Source organism: Carassius auratus, chromosome 6 (assembly GCF_003368295.1).
Source record: "Carassius auratus strain Wakin chromosome 6, ASM336829v1, whole genome shotgun sequence".
Taxonomy (NCBI): domain Eukaryota; kingdom Metazoa; phylum Chordata; class Actinopteri; order Cypriniformes; family Cyprinidae; genus Carassius; species Carassius auratus.
Genome location: NC_039248.1, coordinates 9,888,523 through 9,911,524, shown reverse-complemented (window position 1 = coordinate 9,911,524; position 23,002 = coordinate 9,888,523). Strand labels below are relative to the sequence as shown.

At 35.1% G+C, this 23,002-nt stretch overlaps 1 protein-coding gene across 2 annotated transcripts in view; it reads right to left on the bottom strand.

Moving 5' to 3' along the window:
- Positions 1-18,073, bottom strand: part of rad18 (RAD18 E3 ubiquitin protein ligase) — a 41,668-nt gene extending 23,595 nt beyond the window's left edge. For both annotated transcript variants that reach the window (XM_026261042.1, XM_026261041.1), the window contains exons 1-9: positions 17,881-18,073; positions 17,435-17,513; positions 17,243-17,304; positions 16,483-16,553; positions 9,487-9,827; positions 8,996-9,095; positions 4,535-4,716; positions 2,281-2,351; positions 2,048-2,108 (exon numbers count right to left, since the gene is read on the bottom strand). In XM_026261042.1, the coding sequence (XP_026116827.1) occupies positions 2,048-2,108; positions 2,281-2,351; positions 4,535-4,716; positions 8,996-9,095; positions 9,487-9,827; positions 16,483-16,553; positions 17,243-17,304; positions 17,435-17,513; positions 17,881-17,931 (1,018 nt within the window). In that variant the 5' untranslated portion in view covers positions 17,932-18,073. The remainder of the gene's footprint in view (positions 1-2,047; positions 2,109-2,280; positions 2,352-4,534; positions 4,717-8,995; positions 9,096-9,486; positions 9,828-16,482; positions 16,554-17,242; positions 17,305-17,434; positions 17,514-17,880) is intronic.
- Positions 18,074-23,002: the final 4,929 nt, after the last annotated feature.

The following is a 23,002-nucleotide window of genomic DNA, read 5'->3' as shown; positions in this document are numbered from 1 at the left end:
AAGCAGCAAATCAGAAAAGGAATGTTTGATGATTACGATCACAGCTGTACCTTCAATCTTACAGCCATCTTCCACCCAGCAACTCACTTAAGCATAGCTACAAAACTACTTACAAGAACACATAACAGCAGCTCACTAGGTACATCTTTTAAAGAGAGCCTGCCAGTAGATAAATATTCCAAATTGTTTCCACTGAAGCCTAATGAGATATTAACAGCAGGATTTTCTTTCAGTCCTGACTTTCTGGTTTGTTTAAAGAATAAAAACGACAATCTAACCATTGCTTATGTAAGTCATATGAGTGATTCAAATGCAAATCCCCCTTTTTATTATTATTATTTTGCATTAGAACGTTACAAATAGTTATTTTTTCAGACAAAATAACTTTATAGTAGTTAAGAGTTCTGAATTCACTAAATAATTGAGTGTTTAGACTCAGAACTGTGACCTGTTGCATGAAAGGCATAGATTAGTTTTACAAAGTGATCATATTATATTTTAATGCTCATAACTTTTAAATTGGTTACATAAAAATGTAGACTGGGCTAACTTGAACCTAAATATAATATTAATAATATTACAAAATAATAATATTACCCCTGAATAACTAAGTTATTGTTAGTTGGCTGAAAAGACTCAACCCAATAGGTTGGAATAGCTAATATCTTCTAGGGTTGGGTACATTTAAGGGTACCGACCGAATTGCATCAGTACTACAGAGTACCGATTAGGACTGTCACTTTTATGAAAAAAATCATTTAAAATTTTTAATACATAAGTGTTCATTGAATCGATTGTAAAATCGATTTTCCATGTCTAAAAAAAAAACCTTTTGCTTTTTCAATGTCAAATAACGGACGGCTAGGGCCATTACAAATTTATTGGACAGGAAAACAAGTCGATCAACATTTTCGGGGTCCGGTGCAGAGCATTTTTTATTCACTATATGTCCAGCTGTTGAGAAGACCGCACTGTGGGGGTATTACTGCCAATTTTCCACCACAAAAGCCGGTCGCTGTCAGCTTGCAATGGCCCTTTTCATAACTCAGAATCTCCTGTAACTAGATGCGCGAATGAGGCGAATTTGCATCTACCGCACCGTAAGACATTCAGACGTGCGTAAACGCGTCTTTACATTGACTTGACATTGAAATCATTCACGCCAGAAGCTCTATTCGCATTTGGTGTGAATGCAGTATAAGAGGTCGCTTTCGACGTCACTGGGTCTTAAAGGCACGTTAAATTGCTGGTATTTTCTGTCTAGCTTTTGCAACGCATACTGCACTTTCGGAATTCTTTATTTTCTTTTTATGCTTGTTTGTGAGTTTTGTTACATCTATATTTTTTAATTGTTTAATTATTTTAAAATTAAAAGTGTACATATTTGGTTAAAATCAATTCCCTATTTTCATTTTCGAAACTTTTTTTGGTTGGTCCGATCGATTGAGCATTCGATTTTCAAACTAAAAGTGACAGCCCTAGTAGCGATTCACGTTAAATCAATGGGTGCTAAATTTCGGAGAGTTTGACGTGATGTCCCCCTTGCAACTGGTTCAAACAACACACAGGTCAAGCCGAAATTTTCTGAAGTGTGGTTTCATTTCTAGGGCCATGTGGTTTCTATGAAAATGCAGACGGTATCGCAGAGTCCAGTCATTAAAAACGTAATTTACTCTATAGTAAAGTACCGAAAAAAGGTACCGTTGGGTACCAGCACTGAAATCCAGGTACCAATACCAATATTGTACCATTTAAAATGTAAATGGTACCCAACCCTAATCTTCACCTAATATTTTACAAAAATATTCACTGTTTGCATATGCTCAGTCAACCTTGAGGTAGGAGATAGTAAAGTTGTTCAGCACATAAATCAAACAAACATTTTTATTTTATAATGCACAGGACAAGCATGAGAACAAACCTGACCCTGTTGTAACATCACTCAAATATTATTTTCCAACAGTGCAAGGACAGCGCGTCCTCTAAACTGACAAGAGTAACAGTCTCATTCTTCATTCAGGGTCAATTTTTATAAGCCAGGACTTACGGTACATTGAGTGCAGCTCCTCAATTTCTTCAGCAGTCTGATTCTTCGTAGTGGCGATTACCTGTCAAATGCAGAACATTATGGAAAAAAAAGAGCAACACATAAATCAAATAGCTTACATTTAAAAAGCAGAAACATTACATCTATTTATTTTGTAAATAATAAAAAAATTACATTATAGACATTGTAGACCCAAATTTATTTAAGAAATGACAATCCACAGTAACACATACAGGTTTTCGTTTACTCTCCATTTGATTCTTTAACCTCTCGTTGTTTTCAACTTCTTTGGCAATTTCTTCAGCTGTCAACAAATGAGAAAGCAAAACGTTAGCTATAAAACACAACCACGTTTCTGAAGAAGGCTTAATGCCCAACTTATAAATATATCCAAATACATAAAAATCTCACCCCAATACATACAGTAACCTAACTATTTCTATTATTTCTATATCTATTTCTATTACATTCTAATACCATTCTGGATAGTAATTTGAATACTGTAATTTATCAATTCAATCTGCCGTTGTATATGACAAAACAGAACCACACAGGTAGCGTAGGAAAACTAAAAAAACAAAAAACAAATCCACACACAAGTCCAAAAGAAACCATGGTAACATAAGGCCAATCAAAGACAAATAGAAGGTTTCCTGCAAAACCTTTGACAGCTCAATGAAAAGAGATAAATTCAACTCTGAAAGGGTCAGTGAGAAGGGAAGCAGTAACTCAGACAAAACATGAGGGATGAAACTACTGTATTTTTCCTCCAGCCCTGTCATCTTTGTGCCAGGGTCCCCCACAGGGTGACTAACTCCTGCACATAAATTACATTCCACCACATACAGTCACAGGTCAGAGTGAAACTGCGTTCAGCAAACTCTCTTTCACCGGCAACTAGGGCTGTGCGATATGGACAAAAAAAAAACATATCACGATTTCTTGGATCAATTTTGCAAATTTGATTTTAATCACGATCTTGACACAAACAGACATGCTTTACAGTCATAAAGGCATTCGGTGTGAATTTGAAACATATGTCCAAAAGAAAACTAATTAGAGCTTTATCAAAAAGTGGTAATGTGTCTCTAGAACAGACATAAGTCAGTAAAGGTGTGATAAAATGTCTAGACATATGACAAAAAAAATGTAAATTAATAAATCCCGTGCCCAGCTCATTGTAGCGATGCCTAAGGCCTGGTTCACACGGGACGATTTTAAAATTGTCGGCAGATTTTCCAAACCTGAGAGACCCCACACACGGCGATAAAAAATCACGGGTCTAACAGTTTTGGTCGCTCCGTGTGTGGTGTGCAGCCACACGGCAATATCAACACATCACACACGAACCGATTTGACTCCCGAGCATTCCCAGGTCAGACGGGAAATCTCGCAAAATCCCTCGAGATCAAACGTGACTTTAGAGTAAACAATCATGGCGGACGAAGAGGATGCAGTGGCCATAGTTTGTGCTTTGTTTTTAACGGGAAAAAAAACATAAGAAAAATAAGAAAAGGCGATGGTCAAAGAGGTGGAGACGACGCGAGCATGGACTATACTTGCTATATCATGATATGGAGATAAGTTGTTGTTTTATCTCATAGAAATGTTGTTACGTACTACACAGATTAATAACCGTTGAAATAAACGTTCATATATTAGTTTCCATGTACTCTGGTGGACTGCAGTTGTGGATGTAGTTATGCCCATCGACTTTATTTGTATTTGTTATATTATATACGCCGGCTGTTTTGATTTTGTTTCCCGGTACTATCACTGCCTCGTCACCTCGCGTTCTGTGGCTACACGCCACAGTCCACAGGCTGCGTGATTGTTTGTCCTCGGGGGACACCACACACGAGAAGAAATCGGGCAAAATAAATCCAACATGTTGGATATCCTCGATTTGAGATCGGAGCGGTCCCGACATTCTTCCGAGCAGAGGAGATTAGTCTTAACACACCACACACGGCAGGAATATTTGATCAGATTATTTTACGATAATCGGAGCATCCTAAGATTGTCGGAAGGGCTGAATCGGGGCTAAAATCGGCCCAATTATCCTGCCATGTGAACCAGCCTTAAGGTGTTGAAAGATTTGTTTTGCCAGGTTCACACGTACTCCGTCTGCAGTACGTATACTGTATGTGTATGTGTATGCGGATCAGACACAGAAGCGGGAGTGTGGACCTGGCTTTACCTAGGCATATGCCCAGTCTGTTCTGTTCTCGTGCTCCATTTAGGCGCGCTGCATTCTGATTGGATCATATAGCATATTGCAGGAGGTCGGGGCCATGGAAAATCGTGCTATATGCATCATTTTATGATGATTTCAATTAATTGCACAGCCCTATCAGCTACATGTAGTTCATGCTATTCATGACACATTTACATGAAATCCCGAACATGTTTTTCAATGCCTATAAAGCTATTGCTTTCAATTCACCATCACTTTGTTCATTCAGTTATTAATCTCTGACTTTATACCTGATTTGGGGTTGAGTGAATCACACTGTGCATTATAGATGTGGGTGAATTCCTGATGGCGTCGCACAAGCTGCTCTCTGCTGCCTCGGGCGGACAGGTGACACTCTTTAAGCATCTTCTTGAGCTTTGGAACAGCAATCAAAGTGTACAAGAGCTTAGGCATTGCCTTTCGCCTTCTACCACTGAAAAACATACAGAAGTCCCAGGGTCATTTATAGAAAAAAAGATCAATACACTGAAATTGTACATTAAAAAATAAATAATAACAATTCAAAATGAATTCATAAAACATTTATATTTGTGAGTGTACATTGCACAAACCACATTCATGAATTCATGCAAAAAAGCCTCAAGCATAAAGTTCTTCTGCAAGACACATGCAGTTTTAATTATTAAATCTAGAGGACCAAAAGTAACATAGTGTACCTTTAATAATATTTCTTCCACAAAGTAATATAGTCCATTAGCCTAAATGTTCAATTCAGCCCATTCTTTAAAACAAATTCTCAGTAAGTTTAGCATATTAGATGGAGAGTGACTGTTCAGGTCATAACACAAATTTTCAATTGGATTCAAGTCTGTGTCTAGAATAATAACTATAAAGCAATAACTTCACAGTTTTGCCATGTAGTCTGTGCAGCTGTTGTGCTGGAAAGTAACACTAATTCATATCTCTGGCTGACTGAAACAAGTTCTCCTCAAGGATTTGCATGCATTCAGCTTAATCCATTTAGGCCTTGATGCCAACAAAATTTCCAGTTCCACCATCTTAAAAAGAAATCCCCCAAACCTAACACTGCCACCGTGGCAGAGTAGGTCTTACCTGGTACTGGGTTGTATTTTCACCAAACATAGTGCTTTGCTTTCAGGCCAAGGAACCTAACTCTTGTCACACCAAAAGATGTACTACCAAACTGTTTCAGGTTTTGTCCTGTGGCTTTTACAAGATTTAATGCCAGCCTTTCTCAGAAAAGGCTTTCTACTAGACACTGTGCCAGAGGTGAATCTCAAGTGGTGAAGATACTCTTGGTATCAGGATTTTTCATATGCGAAACAAACAGCTCCGCAACTTGTTTGTGGTCAGTTCTCTGAGAGATGCCCTTGTCCGGTTACTCAGTTTGTAAGGATGGCATGATCCTGATTGCCATTTAATTGGTAACTTGTGGGATCTTTAGAAGATTATATCATGCATTACTTTATTTAAACACTCCATTAAAAAAAAAAAAAGGCTAATTTTCCAACTACCCTAGAGTTAAACAGTTGAGTTTTACCGCTTTTAGAATCCATTCATCCGATTTCCAGGTCTAGCGGTAGCACTTTAAGCTTAGCTTAGCATAGATCACTTAAATGGGTAATATGATGCAATTTTAAGTTTTCCTTTATCTTTGGAGTGTTACAAGTTGTTCATGAATAGATAAGATCCCTAAAGTTATGAAGACTAAAGTCTCAGACTGAGACTATTCTTTATAAAAGTTAAGACTCATCCACACCCTCCTAAAATACCTAATTTAAACATATGTCTACGTCACTGTGTGGGAAGATCTGCAAAACACCGCCCAAATGTTCACGCAAAGAAAGGTGCGTAACTTTTATTCTTGCTGTAGTATTAATGCTGTTGCCATGTAGTGGAGACGCTGTGTTCCTAATTGTTCCGAATTTCCAAAAGAGGACACAACTAGAAATCAGTGGTTAAGTTGTCTTTTCAACACTGTTCCAAAACAGTTCAACCCAAATATTCAGGACCGTTTCCTGGGAGAGTAGCCTACAATGCCAGTGTTCTGACAAAAAGTAGGTTTTAATATTTAAATGATTTGCCACTGATGATTCAAACACGAGTTTTAATCAGTGTAGAGTAGCACTTGTTGTTTGTTGTTTCTCAGATCACGAATGCAGAAATGTTTTTAGGTTTACGTGGCGTGATTCAATGCAACACGTAAAAAGACAGTATAAGTCATTATAATCAGTAATTATGTCCCCATTGGATGCAACAAATTCCTTGTTTGCAATGGGTTTTATTGGGTTTGTCTCGTTGTACACATTATCACAATATGGTAAAGAGTATAACATTTCCATTACACGCTTGAGGTATTTGGCCAATCATAATGCAGCATACACTTCGCTTATCAGAACGATGAGCTTTGTAAAAATCTACACATTTTAGAAAGGTGGGGCATAGAGGAGAAACAATAATGTACAGTGTGGAAAAATGTTTTTTTGTTTTTTTTTACCGTAAACCGCATTAACACATGCATTAATACACCAAATACACAAAATAATGTTCTTTTTAGCAATGTTATATGACCCCTTTAAACTGGATACAACCAGTCCCTCCAGAAAAACGCTGATTTTTTTTGTGATTGTAGCGGGCAAAAATACTTGATTATGCGGCACGTTTTCTTAAAAAATGCGATGGAAAATGCGGGATATTTTTGCAATTTTATGCGATGAATTTGCGTGAACTTGCAAAAACTGCGGTTTGATGAAAAAGAGAAAATAAGGTCCCCAACACCCTTTTCTCACTAGGCTACTACTTTAATGTAAAGAGTAATTTCTTATTACTTCCTATGATAAGCGAGCATACTAAATCACAGAATATTTAAGTTGCAATCTCTTACTGCAACGTAAATTATTTTACATACTTCTAATATAATTACAACTAAGTTTTTGGGTACTGTTCTGTAACAAAAAAGTGCAATCTTACAACTGTAAACTTCTGAATGAAACCACAACAGTGTTAGTAGCCTAATGAGAAGGGGGTGTTGGGGGAAATCACCTTTCATCAAACATTTCATCAAACCGCAGTTTTCGCAAGTTCTCGCAATATAATTTGGCTCCACTGTCATGTAACAAATCGGGAAACTGCTTCGCGCGTTCTTTTGTGCTTATTTTTGTTGGCAAATAAGAATGATTTGCGCGCTTCAAGTTTCACCCTGGTTTCACCGCGGGGTTTGCAGATGATGTTCACGTCACGTAATTACGTCACTTCATAAGGTTCCCATGGCAATAGGGGGAAAATGGCGCTTTACTTGTGTGAAGTAAATGCAACATTTTTCAACTTTCTGCTAATATATATGTGTGTTTTTTTGCAACGAAAATACAGGGATTATGAAATCATGCTAGCCCCGCATATTTTGCTTCCTGAAATCGGCAATTTATGAGGCGAAAGTGCGGCGTATTTGAAAAAATGCGACACCCGCATAAATATGCGGCCCATGGCTGATTATGCATTAAATCATGCGATCGCATAATCGCGTTTTTCTGGAGGGACTGTACAACAGACTTCAGGCAGTACAGTTAAATAGCTGTAGTGATTAAAGGCACAGTTCACCCAAAAATTTGCTCGCCCTCATTTCATCCCAAACCTCTATGACTTTCTTTTTTCTGTGGATTACAAAATAAGTCTTAGGTGTCTCAATGGGGTCTAATCTAGTTGCCCCTCAAAAATTTTTTTTTTGTTCAACAAAAGAAGGAAAGAGATAAAGGTTTGATATGAGTGGAGAGTTATTACTTTTACCTAATATTAAGGTATAAGCATCAGACCCAAAATTCTTACACAAAAAGCATTTGAAGGTGAAAAAAATCATTAATCTCTGTAGAAGTAGTATGTCAGGATGGGCTTAAGGCCACAGGAATGCTGATGAATGCACTCATTAATCATGTTATCCTCAAGGTGTCCAGTAAATTAAATCACCCTTTCTGTCATTCAGACACAAACCAAAATGTTGGCCCTTCAGAATGTCCCTCAATTGAAAAAAGGGGAGACCCGGTAAAGGGGGAGGGATGAAGACAAGCTATAATCTATAGGGAATGTTATTAAAAAAGAATCCAATCCATTCTTTAACCAAAATAACTCTTCAACAACTTTTCAAGTGCCCATAATTATTCACCACAGAACAATTTTTTAAACAATCTTAAAAAAAAAAAAAAAAAGGTTTCAGCCACAATCAGTTCATTTGTTAAACTTCATTCAACTAACTCAGACACATCCAAGAACAGAAAATAAGTAAAAAATACATGATTGTAAAGGGTCTTGATTAGGTAGAAAAATAAACAGGTCTAAGAAAGTGGAGGCTGTCAGACATGTGCAAACAATCTGGACAACCTACTTTCAAGAAAAGTGAACTGAATTATATATAGCCATTAGTTTTGCTCCACTTATTTGATTGGACAAATGGTGTTTCAAGACATTTGAATTTTTTTGCTGTTAACACCACACTCTTCGCATTTGCTTCACTGAATGTTTAGATTCTTTTGAAACTCCCTTCATTATCAACATATTGTGTCTGAAATATCAGTTGTTCAATATTAATTTCTTATTTATTGAATTACTGCATCTAAACAATATCATCAAGTAATAACTTGATAAAAAGAGGATTCTGATTTTGAATGATAGCAGGTCAACTAACAGCATGCTTCCTTAAGACAAGTAATACTGTATTTTTGGACAAATATTTTCCATACCTTCTCAATCCCTCCTTCTTATCATCTCTGTTCAAGCACATATCCAGATGTTTATTAATGTTCTGTTCGGGTACACCTACTCCACAGACAGGGCATTCCACTGCAACACACATTATTAACAAATTATTATTTATATATAACCAGCACAACATTACAATGGTATTACCACTCTTAAAAAAAAAAAAAAAAATATATATATATATATATACATATACATATACATATATATATATATATATATATATATATATATATATATACACATATATATATATACATATACATACACACACACACACACACTTCACTTATTGTGAAGAAAACTCAATGCATCAGTGGTCAACCCATTATCAATGCATAAATATTGGGGGATAAACATTGTAATGGACTGACAGACAAACCCATTACTTTTAACATTTAACTAATGTGTGTGTTCATTTCAATAATACAATATAAATGTATAAAAAACACAGCATGTAAATGCACATCACCTTTAACCAGTGGATTATTGTGAGATGTGGAAGGAAAAGCAGTTTCATCCATCTTTTCGTCTTTCACCATTCCTACTGTATCCTCTACATTTTCTTCCTTGAGGTTACCTAGCTGCTGTAAACACAGCTCCAAAGGTTCTGATTTGACTGGCACATGAAGCTCAAGACTTGTTTGGGCCTCTGATGAAGGAATCACAGGGGTCTTCTTCTGGAAAAAATGACTGAGGGTGTTTGCTTCCTTTCTGAGGCCCTTCTGTCTTGCTCCTTTGCCTTTGATCGTCATAACCGGGGTTTCCGGTGAAATAGGGGGAGATTCCAAATTTGAGTGACACAATTTTTGCCTGGTGAGATAAGAGAGATTGTATTTAGTATATTTTTAAAATTTGTTTATAATTGTGATGCCAAAGCTGAATTTTCAGCAGCCATTAGTTCAGTCACATGTACTTGCAGAGATCATTTCAATATGATAATTTGGTGATCATTAAAAAATGATCATCATCAATAAGTGGATTTTTGTGCCAGCAGACCTGCAGGGATAAAAGGGGCTTCTACATAATTGTGGGCTATGTGGTGTGTGTTTGAGGGACATGTGTAATATTTATCAAAGACAGAAAAAAAAAATGATTCAAGAACATAAACTTGGTCAAGGACGAAAAATAAAGGTTGTTTGAGAATCTGTTTGAGCCACTAAAGTGACAATGTCAGCAAAGGTGTGCTTCTCTATATAATATGTAAGCCTTCGAAAATCTCTGCTTCCTTTCTGAGGGAGAGTGAGAGACGAAATAGTGAAAAATAATTTGAGGAGAGGACAGAAGGAGCGAGAAAGAGTAGGGAGTACATAAAAGGAAGTGAGAAAGAGTGAATGCAGACAAGCACCTGTCGGTTTCGCAATTGCAGTGGAAATGTGGAAAGCCAACAAACGCAGAGTGTCTGTGAGGCTATTACAGAGCCATAAAGTGGAATCAATGATGTGTGCATATGCTACTTTCCATATTGAAACCTTTTATTTCTCTTTGTCTGACCATTAGTCCACATACATGCACGCAAAACTAAACACTTAAAAAAAAAAAAAAAAATAACAAAACAAGGTGCTCCAATCTGTATTAATGTGCTGTGACCATTTTGGGTCTACAATACAATTTGAAGAGCGATGTCAGTTTTCTTCCTTATGTGTCAATGCTATTAGAAAAGATCTAGTAGCAAACAGACCAAAGCTAAAAAGGGATATAAAATAGCATCTTCACCCTTATACCCTAAAAAAAGAAAATGTTTAAATCCCAATCTTCTTGTTTAGTTCAATGCAAAATTTAATACATACTCACAAAGCTCTATTTACAGAATGGCACCATGACTTATTGAAAAGTTACCTGGTTGATTTATATCCCAACATAACTCTGGAGGCTAAATGAATAAGCAAATGTGTGCTTGCAGTGGAAAGTACTACACTTTATTGGTATAGTAGAAAGAATGACCATCAAATTTATTAAAAACATTTACAGATGCAATCATAATGTGCAACGCACTTGTTCAACATCATACTGAATTTAATATTTCACAAGCACACATATTAAGTAGGGGTGCTCCGATCACGATCGGCCGATCGTTATGCGCTTCTCGTCAGTAAAGCCGGTTTTCTAATCAGCGGTTAATTCCATCAGGTGCGTGATTTCACATAGAGCAGCTGTTACTACACAGAGCCGTTGTTAATAGAGAAGATGCGCAAATCACGTTAATTTTCAGCGTTTTTTGGTGCATCTTCTCAATTAAAAACGGCTCTGTGTAGTAACAGCTGCTCTATGTGAAATCACGCACCTGATGGAATTAACCGCTGATTAGAAAACCGGCTTTACTGACGAGATGCGCATTAACGATCGGCCGATCATGATCGGAGCACCCCTAATATTAAAGACTTTTATGTAGAAGTCTTAAAGACAAAACAGCAAAAAGAAGAAAAAAGACCTTTAAAGGGTCAGACACAGGGTGGAATTTTCATGATTGTACTAACTAAATCATGACTGCTTGGAGGAAAAAACCTTAACTAACATTATAAGCAGACCTCATGCAAAAATAAAATGATAAATCATTATTAGGAAATATTATATGATCCCCTTAACTAATGAATAACAAACTGTCCTTAATTTTTTGGCCTTTCTTCAGTAATGCTTTTAAAAATCAACTGCAGTCTTCAGGCTTAACTACCTACCCAGCCAAGACCATTAAAGACCCCCCATGGACCCACTCCCAGACCACAGAAAATACTGTCTACTTTAAGTTCCCCAAAGCACTGCTATGAATCCAGTAAGGCAAACGGAGCACAGAGAAAATTTATTGCTGTAGAAAACCCAAATATGTTACATAACCACCAGCAGGTTCCAGCTGAGAAAACAGGGCAACGTGGTGAAACCACAGTTTTGGAAATAATACCCATGATTGAAAAGTAGATCATTCTGAGCTTAAAACCAATTATATACAGTACGAGTTTTAAAACAAACTAATTTCTGTAGCTTATCTACAGAATTAAATTCTGTAGCTTATCTATCTCATCTTAAAGCCTATAAAGGCAGAAAAAAAACAGTCTTTCCCAGTTTGTATGGAATTGAAATTTCAGAAAACTTGAACTTGGATCCCAATGGACAGCAAGAGAAGGACAGTGAGCTTGCAACAGCAGTAGCCCAGAGGAATTGATAATCAGACCTTGAAAAACAAGGCTAATTGCACTCATTGAGAACAAGCAGCTCTATAGTATTGGGAGAAAGCTATTCATTAGCATTCCCATTCGACTCAGTGACAGTTTCCCAGCTGGTGCAGGACAACATGAAATTTAAAATCTGCCATCTTTTTTGGATTCTTGTGTCTAGGTCCTTTGCCGATCCTGAACGCCTCTCTCCCCCCAATGCTTTTCTGTCAGCTCTCTACTTTGCGGTCTCAATAAAAGGCAGAAAACGCCCAAAAATGTAACTTTAAAAAAAGCAAAAATTTGCCAATAGGCAAAATTTGCTGAACTGTGATTGTTCCATTTATGCAACAAAAAAAAAATGCACTATATATATATATATAAATGTCATAAATCACATAGAAAAATATTATATCAAAGAGATATGTATATATTTATGTATGTACAGTATGTATGTATGTATGTATGTATGTATATATATATATATATATATATATATATGTGTGTGTATATGTGTATATGTGTAAATGTATATGTATATGTGTGTGTATATGTGTATGTATAAAAGCAATGCTATATCTAGATCAAAGGCCTTAATAACGGTCCCCAACGTCCTGTCCCAAAAGATGAAACATGTCTTTGACATCACTGGAGGAAAACAGGAAATTAAAACACTGTCCCATAAGGCACCTCTCTCTTCATCCAGATGGCCATCTGAAACTCCACCAATCAACTATATTCACTGGCACACAACACTGAGGAGATTGATGGCACCTAGAGAGACTAAATTAAAAAAACAATATCACAAATAAAATCTACTGTTCGCTCTTGCTGTTCACTACCTTGCACTTTTTCGTCGTAAGATAGCAGGTAAAATATATATATATTTTTTTAATTCCTTGATTAATTTAAAGGGGTCATCGGATGCAACATGCACTTTTACAAGTTCAGAATCAGCTTTATTCGCCAAGTGTGAGCAAACACACTAGGAATTCATTGTTTTTTTAAGGAGGTACATGCATGTACATTGGTACATGCATGCGTATCTGACATGAGAACATGAACATTTAAATAAGACTTATATACGAGTCTTCTTATATCTTATTTGCTGGCTGACCCAAACCAGACAGTTACAGAAGAGCACAGAACTAACTCAATAACAGCTGAGAAAAATGGTTTCATCTGCGCCTACATCAGGTTGAACTTTTTCAGCGGGCAAAGAAAGTACAACCACTGCTGAGCCTTTTTCACAATGGAGTTGATGTGAATGTCCCACTTCAGGTCCTGAGAGATGGTAAGTGCCCAGGAACTTAAATGACGCCCCTGCAGTTAAAGTGCTGTTCATGATGGTGAGTGGGGGGAGTCCTGGAGGTTTCCTTTGAAGTCGTCTATCATCTCCTCAGTTTTGAGAGTGTTCAGCTCCAGGTTGTTGTGACTGCACCAGACAGCCAGATGCTCAACCTTTTGTCTGTAAGCAGACTCGACTCCATCCTGAATGAGACCAATGACTGTAGTGTAATCTGCAAACTTCAGGAGTTTGACAGAGGGGTCAGCAGAGGTGCAGCCATTTGTGTGGAGGAAGAAGAGCAGTGGAAAGAGAACACAGCCCTAAGAAGCTCCAGTGCTGATGGTGCGGCTGTTGGATGTGAGTTTTCCCAGCCTCACTAGCTGTGGAGCATTTGAATCAGGAAAGGACTTCACACAGCTGTCCAAATAGGACTGAATTGTTTGAACCGGTTCGCGTCTCCAGTAAGCATTAATCCACAATTTATTTACTTTTTTAACGTGGCCAACACTCCCTCTGAGTCAAAATAAACCAATATCACGGAGTAATTAATTTCCTCAAACAGTATCTGTATATATCTGTAAATAAAATATTTAATAGATTTGATCAAATTATTGTGCTCCCATGATCTTTCTATCTACCAACCTAGTTTATAATAATATTTTTGTAATCATTTATGATAATATTTTTTCTCATTTGTTATTATTCATTAAAATGAAGTTGTTTATATGTAGTAGATTGTGATTAACACAAAAGAATGATGATCAGGTCAAATGTCGAAAATTCAGGTCAAAATTCTTTATTGAATAAAAAAAAAAAAAAAACGCTGGTATCGGATTGGATCGGTATCGGCAGATACTCAGAATTTTCGGTATCGGATCGGTTCTGAAAAAATGGTATCGTTACATCCCTACTGCTCATTAACATTTAAAGCGACATGCAATAAAACAGCTTTCTGTAGACAGAGCTGTTTTTGACAGGGAGTCGTTTTACACTACCACTGACAAATTTTAACCAAACTATGTTACAGGCTTTTCATTAAGACCCTTAAGAATTTTATATTACTGTATGTCTACAGTCTGAGAACTTAAGACTGCTTGAAAAGAAGCCCAGCAGATCAGCTTCCTTGAGTCCCGCAGCAGGTGAAGTATGCCAAAGGTATAGACCCAAATATTGAAAATAAAATCCTACTTGATTGTTGAAGGAAATCCAGAATCTTATGGCAGGCTAGGATGCTACATGTTCCAGTTTGTCATGAGATGCAAAACAATAGGAAACAACTGCATCTCTTAAAATTCTCATAAATTAGCAGATTTTCTGATACCTTCAGGCAAGTTAGAACAATTTTAAACGTCCCCTTCCAGTTAATAGATTTAGAGTATGCAGTGCAATTGGATGGTTGTTTATTATCTACCTGCCTTTTTCATGACTGTTTCACACACTCGGAACAAGAAAAAAAATTTAGCATTGAAAGAGCAAAAGCTGAAACATGCACATAATAGAACTGAAGCATAAGCTGATACATTATTCAGAAGAAAAACAAATTTGGTGCCAACTCCAACAAAACCCTGTGATAAAACATACATTGACAATCAGAATGTCTGGGACTCTGTAGCTTAATCTTAAATGAATGTTACAAAGACATAAAAATGAGAAAATTATAATCAACATTTATATGAGTTATAAATAGCATATAATAACATTAGGATTTTCACATATGCAAAATGACAGATGCACCAGATTCAACTTTTACCTTTTGAGATTCTTATAAGTTCTTGGGCAAATATAGACTGAATATGACTTGACCTCTCACTCTGCCCATAACCAAAAACTATCTACCTTCACCTGCATTTTCCATTATATTAGAACTAATTCATTTTTCCCTGTTCAACTTTATCACTACCCACTAATTAACCCCCACTGACTTTCTACAAGACTGCTATTCAGACCCACACATTTGCAGCCATAGAACTCCTCAGAAAGCTCTTTAGTTCTGCAGAAATTAATCACTACAAAAGTTAAACACATTTTACAGTGTTTAAAACTTCTGCAGTGTTCCATATTTTCCCCCCAAACCAATGCAATATGCAAAACCAGTCTCTATAGTTCCAAAAAAAAAAAAAAAAAAAAACCCCAGCAATACTAGTATCGGAAATATCACCGATACCACAACAAATTCTGGCATCGGCGAGTACATCAACCCATAAACCGATCTGATACCATTTTTTTATACAACAAGACCTAGTTATGACCGCTAGCTTTGCCTAACCGCTGCACGGTTCTTCTTCACTGCTCAAAATGCATTACAAACACAGAAAGTTGTGCTGTCGCCACAAGCAACCCCTGTTTAGAGCAGCGAAGAAGAAATGAAAACGCATTAACCGTCACTTCATGAAAATTTACCATTTCATTTGAGAAAACTGTCATATCATAAACACAAACACTCAAAGATCTTCATGGCAACCCATCAAAATAAATGTTCAGATCAACGTGAGTAAATTGACAATCTATTAAGCTACTGTTGTAGCCTACAGTAGATTTAGCTATGTCTCTATGTAGTAATAATATGTCTCTATTAATAAATAATTATGTCTAGACGGTTGTTTTTTACTTGTTTTGTTGTAAAGAGATTATCTGATTAATATATAATTTTTTATATTCCTAGACTTATTTGTTGCAGTTTTTTTTAGGTTTTTGTCTGCATTTGAAGTTTTTTCTCGATTAAGAAAATTAATAAATATTAAATATCATGTCAGATAATAAAAATACTGTAATAAATACAGTAGTTCAACATGTATTTGTTCATGTTTTATCAAGGGATAAGTCTGAAGCACACCATAGAATAATTCCAGCAATTTACACAGGGCTAGTAGTATATATAGCTGTATATACAGATACACACCCAGGTATCGGATCAGTACTCTGTATCAGCCGATACCCTGAGCCCAGGTATCGGAATCGGTATCGGGAAGAGAAAAAGGGTATCGGAACATCTCTAGAAATAAATGCTCATATTTAAAACAGAAATAAACTTTACCTTGCTGCTTGAAAGCTCTGAACTAAGTCATCTAATATTCTGTTGTTCCTCAGGTCCTGTTCTGTTGATGGCTGCAAAGAGAGATTAAGATTAATGGAAAGTGTCCTTAACTCTAAACCTAATAACTTAATTAAACTGCAATAACATTAATGTTATGAATATGAAGCAATAAATGCAATATATGTAGCAGCCAGGAGTCAACAATAATTAAAAAATATATTTTTTTTTAATTTTTGAAAGAACTCTCTTATGCTTCCCATGGCTAAAATAATTGTATTAAAAATAGTTTTTAATAATAGTTTTTTTCAAGTTGTTTTCAATTTGAATATATTTTGAAATGTAATTTAATCCTGTGATGGCAAAGTATTGGTATTAAGTATTAAGATGGCATTATTCCAGTCTCCAGTGTCAGATTAACCTTCAGAAATCATAAAGAATATTTTTTCTCCATAAAAAATATTAATCAGCATAAAAAGATTACACATCGATTAAAATTTAATAAAAATTATTGAGCACTATTAAGCATGTTATAGTAATTTCTGAAGGATCATATGACACTGAAGAGTGGAGAATTGGCTGTTGAAAAATCTTTTTTTTTTGCGATCTCTTACAATATATTCAAAAAGCTATTTAAGATTATAATAATATTATTGTACCGTTTTTGTATATCTTTTTCATATATATATATGTGTGTGTGTGTGTGTGTGTGTGTGTTTTAGGTTTGACAGTCATGTTTAGAATATTTTGACATTAGACTCACCAAGTTACACACAGGACACAACAACTTATAGGACAGAAACTTCCGTATGCACAGAGAACAAACTGTTGGAACAGCAAAAAGAAAAAAAGAAGCAATTATTTTGTATTTTGCTGAAAGCAATTATTCCAGTTAATAAAACATTATACATGTCAAACGTTTATAAACTGAACTGAAGAAGTAACGTATACGTACAGTTATGAGAACACTGGGTCATCATGGAGATGTTGAGAAACTCAAAGCAGATAGGACAACGGAGGAGGGTGTCTATGCTCTGAAACAGACAATAAATAAAACGATCTGATGTCAACGAACCTGGGAATATCCAGATTTATGACTATTAAATTACATCTGTAGCACTGTGACACGTGCTTATTGATGTATAAAACCATGAAACGCAGTTTATTCAGATCAGAAATGCACTGGACATTAAACGAACATAATGACATCGTTAAAAGATTTCGTGTGTTATATCAATAAAACAACAACTGAAGACGTTTAAATAAAAAAATATTCTGTAAAACGCGTTTACAGATTACAAAATTATATTAACATTGTACACACGAGCGGGAAATAACACAACGGTAGCAGATAATCTTGTTTGAACTGCAGACTTAACAAAGTTGAATAACAGAACGTACTTTCAGACATGACAGGTTCGGCGGTAAGTCCACTTCGTGTAGTTGAGCCATTCTAGGAAAATCCCTGTGCTGCTATTATCTTGATTTAGATGAAAGAAGAAAATTAATTTGAAGTCTAGCTCTCAATAAACTCCCGCGCACCGCTAAGCACTTCCTACAATAGCGTCACTTCCGGTTGAAACACGTAACAAGAGCATGACACAACACACACACAAAAAAAAAAAGACATGGGATTTTTTATACTGTTTTTATTTAAAATTTTGAGCATTCATTTTAAAAAGAAAAAAATACAATGGGTAACCATTGTTTCTGCCAAAATAGCAGAGTTATACAATTATTGTTACATTTGTAAATTCAAAATAAATTAATATAGGCTAAAAGTTTCAAAACACTGAAAGAATCTTTGAAATTTGTTTGTTTGAAAGCATCAAGTCAACATTATTTGAGTGTTATTGTAGAAACAAGTGAGGTAGCCTAATGTTTATGTTTTTTGACGATGATTTCCATGATGAAGAAATAAAATGTTGAATCCTCCAATTAAAATATAATATGACACACTTTATATGACTGATTTTAAATTGCAATATTTAACAACAAATAATCCCTAAATGTTATATGTTAATATAAATACTAACATATAACATTTAGGGATTATTTGTTGTTAAATATGGCAATTTAAATTAAGTTTATTGCATTTTGTTAAATGTAATAATGTGGTTTAGTCATGCAGGCCTGATCATGATCCTTTAATAGGCTAAGTGGATTTATTCCACAGAATGAATCATGGCTGTATAGCATATTGTTATGGAATATAGGAACAGGTCAAAAGGACAAATTCTAATCCTAATATTAATCCTTATAATTGATTATTAATAATGCTATTTTTACATATTAAATTAATAAACTAGAATATTATAAATATTTTGGCATATGAAAGTGAAGGTGATGTTCCACAGCCCACAGAGTGTCACTAAACCGAATAAGTGATCATAGCCAGGTGTAAGAAAGTATGAGACTGAATGAATAGTCATTCACCTCAAGCACTCTGGAATAACACACATAGTTTTTATCTTTTTTCTCTACATGTCAAGGCTAAGAAAAATAAAAAGTTTATGTGAATAGAAGCTGGTGTTTCTGTGTTTACTGAAAGTTTAGAGTACATACCAAATAAAGACATTCAGTGTGAATGGGAATTTGTAGAGTAATAATATTGCCAAGAAACAAATAAATTGGGCCATAACCACTCACTTTCATCAAGAATAAACAGGGTGATTTTTAGACGAAGAGGACAGGATCCCGTTGCTCTATTAAACTGAACATTGTTCTTTACATAATAACAAAATGTAGACATTTTCATACATTATTGCACTAACAAGCACACTTTTTTCTACACACTGAGTAAAATCACACACACATGTGGCTGATTTCCTTAGCTTGACTTGGATAGTGATATAGCCTCATCTAATCTACGGTAAGTGCACTTACTAGGACATATGAGTATGGAAAATGAAAATAGATGTTGAAACTACCTTGAGTTCAATTGCACTATTCAGGTGCTTATTTTGCATGAATATGATTACAAACGAGGCTGACTGACAAGTGTAAGTATACAGGTACGCGTTCCAAATGACTTAAATGTGAAAGGGAATATTCTCCGGCGTCTACTGGTGCCTCTCTTTGTGGATCACAGAACACGGGCAAAATGTAATGGATAGCAAAGTGTGACTGCAGTCCTAACTGCCAAGATACATGAAAACCTTTTAGAAAATAATAAGCCCATTTTGTCCTCAAGGTGGATATCATTAAATCATGGGGTTCTCAGTCAGGTCATTAGAGTATGTCCACCAGTGTATACTTTAGATTTGGATGTGTGACATACATTGATAAGCACAACTGTAGAAAGCTGCGAGGGTAAAGATATTTGCTTTCAGCACTGTATGTCTTGGCAGAGTTACAATTGGACTATAAAATGTGTCAGACAGTAATTCAATATCCACAATGGGCATTTGACTAAGCTTTCTTTATTTATCTGAATCAAAAAACCTTCTTTCAAGTGTAAGTAGCAGAATTTTATTGACTACCTTATTTAAACTTGCTGCTATATGACCATAAAAAAAATGTAATATATATATATATATATATATATATATATATATATATATATATATATATATATATATATATATATATATAAACACTATACAGATTTGTTTTTCATTTTAATACAATATTATTGTGCCATTTTTTACAGAATTCTTTTAACAGTGTACAGTAGACATCATTTCTTAATGCAAGATACTTTTTTGGCTTTTATTAAATGTATGGATTTCATTTACTAAAAGTAAAAAAAAAGGCATCATTAAAATAAATGGAATATGGAGAACTTGACTTGATTTCAATTATGAAAGTTTGCCCATGCTTCCAAAAGAAAGAAAGAAAGAAAGAAAGAAAGAAAGAAAGTCATTCAAATCACTGAAGGAGCACTTTATGTATATAGTATCTTTATACAACCTCATTAAATATGTTTAATATGCATAATATGTTGTTGTTTTTCTCTCTCTTTTTTTGCAATTTTATTCAAAGTAGTCTTGAGGCCATGTCACTTGCATCCCATATGGAAAATCCAGGGAAAATCCTCCAAACTGAAAACCTCCACAGACGATTCAAGACAGTTGTTTAGACTAAAATACACAAAAACATCTAAAGATAATCACATAAACTAATGTTAAAGTGTACATATTCGATTGCTGGAGAACACAACATCAGATCAGATTAGTCCTGCTGCCACTGAGATCAATGAGCTGTCCTTAACTTTTAAATAAATCTGGATGATGTTCAAAAAACCGCCATACTTTTTTGAGCATTGTGCTAAGTCCACGTAATGAAATGTAAATTTCAGACACAACCCAGCCTTCAGTCAGGCTGTTCCACCAAATTAGACAACCAAACAGGCAGGACAATTATAGGAGAGGTGACCGAAGGCCAGCAAAACACTTCTTGGATGAAATGGCTAAAAATGTCCATCAGCGATCTTTTCACCACAATTAATTTGCTTGGCCTCTCTGGGAAAGTGGCCATAAGAAAGTCAATTTTGAGAAATGCCAACATTAGGTCAGTGCTGCAGTAAACTAAAAGCCATGTGAAGCATTTGAAAGGGATGAAACTAAATGTGTGCTCTTTGGCCTGGATACTAAGCATTGTGTTGACAAAGTAACACCTCCCCAATCATCAGTCAAGAACAGTTGTGGCAGCATTACGCCTGTGCCTTAGGATTGCTTTAAGAAATTGGAAAAATTTATGGAAATAAGGGGAATATGGATAAAGCCACATCCAAATCCTTGAGGAGAATCTGTTACAGTCAGTCAGAGATATCACTTAAGATAGAAGGATAATGACCTTATCAACAAGTACAGTAAATATATAATTGGCCTGCAAAACAAGAAATGAAATAATTTAGAATGACAGGCTTCAGACTTCAATTCAACTATAAAGATTTCTAAATTGCAGTACAAAGGAAATATTTGTATAATTTGGTACAATGAGAGAAATTACAGTTACAACTGACTTAATATAATGAGGGATATATGAATGTAGAAATTGCATTGAATTTTGGAGGTAAATCTTCTAAATAAATTTTATTCTGTCACATAAAATTGTATATTTTAATTTTATCATTTAAAATTGAGTATAAAAAATAAATGCAAGAAAACAGTTTTGCGGTGAATTTGTTTTCTCTGCTCAATGGTTGCAGTGCAGCTAATCTCACTCTTTTATTCAGATTTTTACATGCAAAACAGTTAATGTACTGTAAGTGAGACAGAACCTTTGGTGAACTCTGCTGTCCACTTTACTCAGTTTAATTTCTGTTTCCCTTTCTAAACATATAGGGCTTGAACCCTGTCAGTTTGATTGCACTCACTGGTCTGATCAAACCCAACAGGATAACAATTAAAGTCCTGCTGGATTAAGAAACAGTTGTAAAAGTGCATATAAATCATTATGTCAAGCACAAACAAGGACAAATACAAAACTGAAAAATATTATTTTATCTGATGAACAATTTCAGCTACCATTAGTCTCTGACATTTGCTCCATGCAGCTGTTCTCTCACTACAACTGTTTTAAGTGCACTACAGGAAATAAAACACACATATCACATGCTAGGTATTTAATCCTGGTATCTTGGGCAAAATTTAATTTTGGTACAATTACAGCAACGCAAGTCCAGATGTTTAGACAACATGTTAATGCATTGACTGAGATTACATTATTGTCCATCTTTAATGATATGGCTCAGGCTCATTAAATATGAAGGCATATAAATGGTTTTAACTATGCTTCCTTAAGTTACATCTATAATTTATTGTTCATTTTGGTTGTTGAGCACCTGGAAGACAGCAAAATTTAAAAATTCTAAAAAATTTAAAGTGGAGAGGAAAATGACAATACATTGAATGAATAGTTCATGAAAATGTACTCACTCTCAGGTTATTTAAGTTCATGGGAACAGATTTGTAGAAGATTACAACAGATTTAAAATAGATTTAGATTTACAATAGATACAAGCATCCAGATTTACTCTTCACAAGACATAAATTGATGGACAATTGCTACAAGTGTGATTGCATCATATAATAATTGCTGTTGATAGTGTTCATCATCTGGTTGATTATGTCTTGTATTAATTTTTCAGAAAAATTCCTGTCATATGCACATAAACCGACAGTCACCACTGATTAGTTACTACTAAATATTAGAAAAAAATTTTTTTTAAGTTGCTTTGCAATGATTTGTATCGTAAAATGCACTATACAAATAAAATATTTTTTTATTCAATTCAACAAAATTGAATTGAATTGAATTGAACTAGAGGTTATTATGGTGTGGATTATTTTTGTTTAATTTAATGTTTTTATCAGCTGTTTGGACTCTCATTCTGATGGCACCCATATCACCAATCTTTATTGTCCTGTACGTCAAAAGAAGTGTGGATTTAACACATTTTAAATATATGTTTATGTTTTTAAACAATTGACCAAAAATGAAAATGAAACACTTTTTTGAAACACATTTCTTTTTAGAGCCTGATAGTCGCTGATTACCATTCATTTTCGGTATGTTT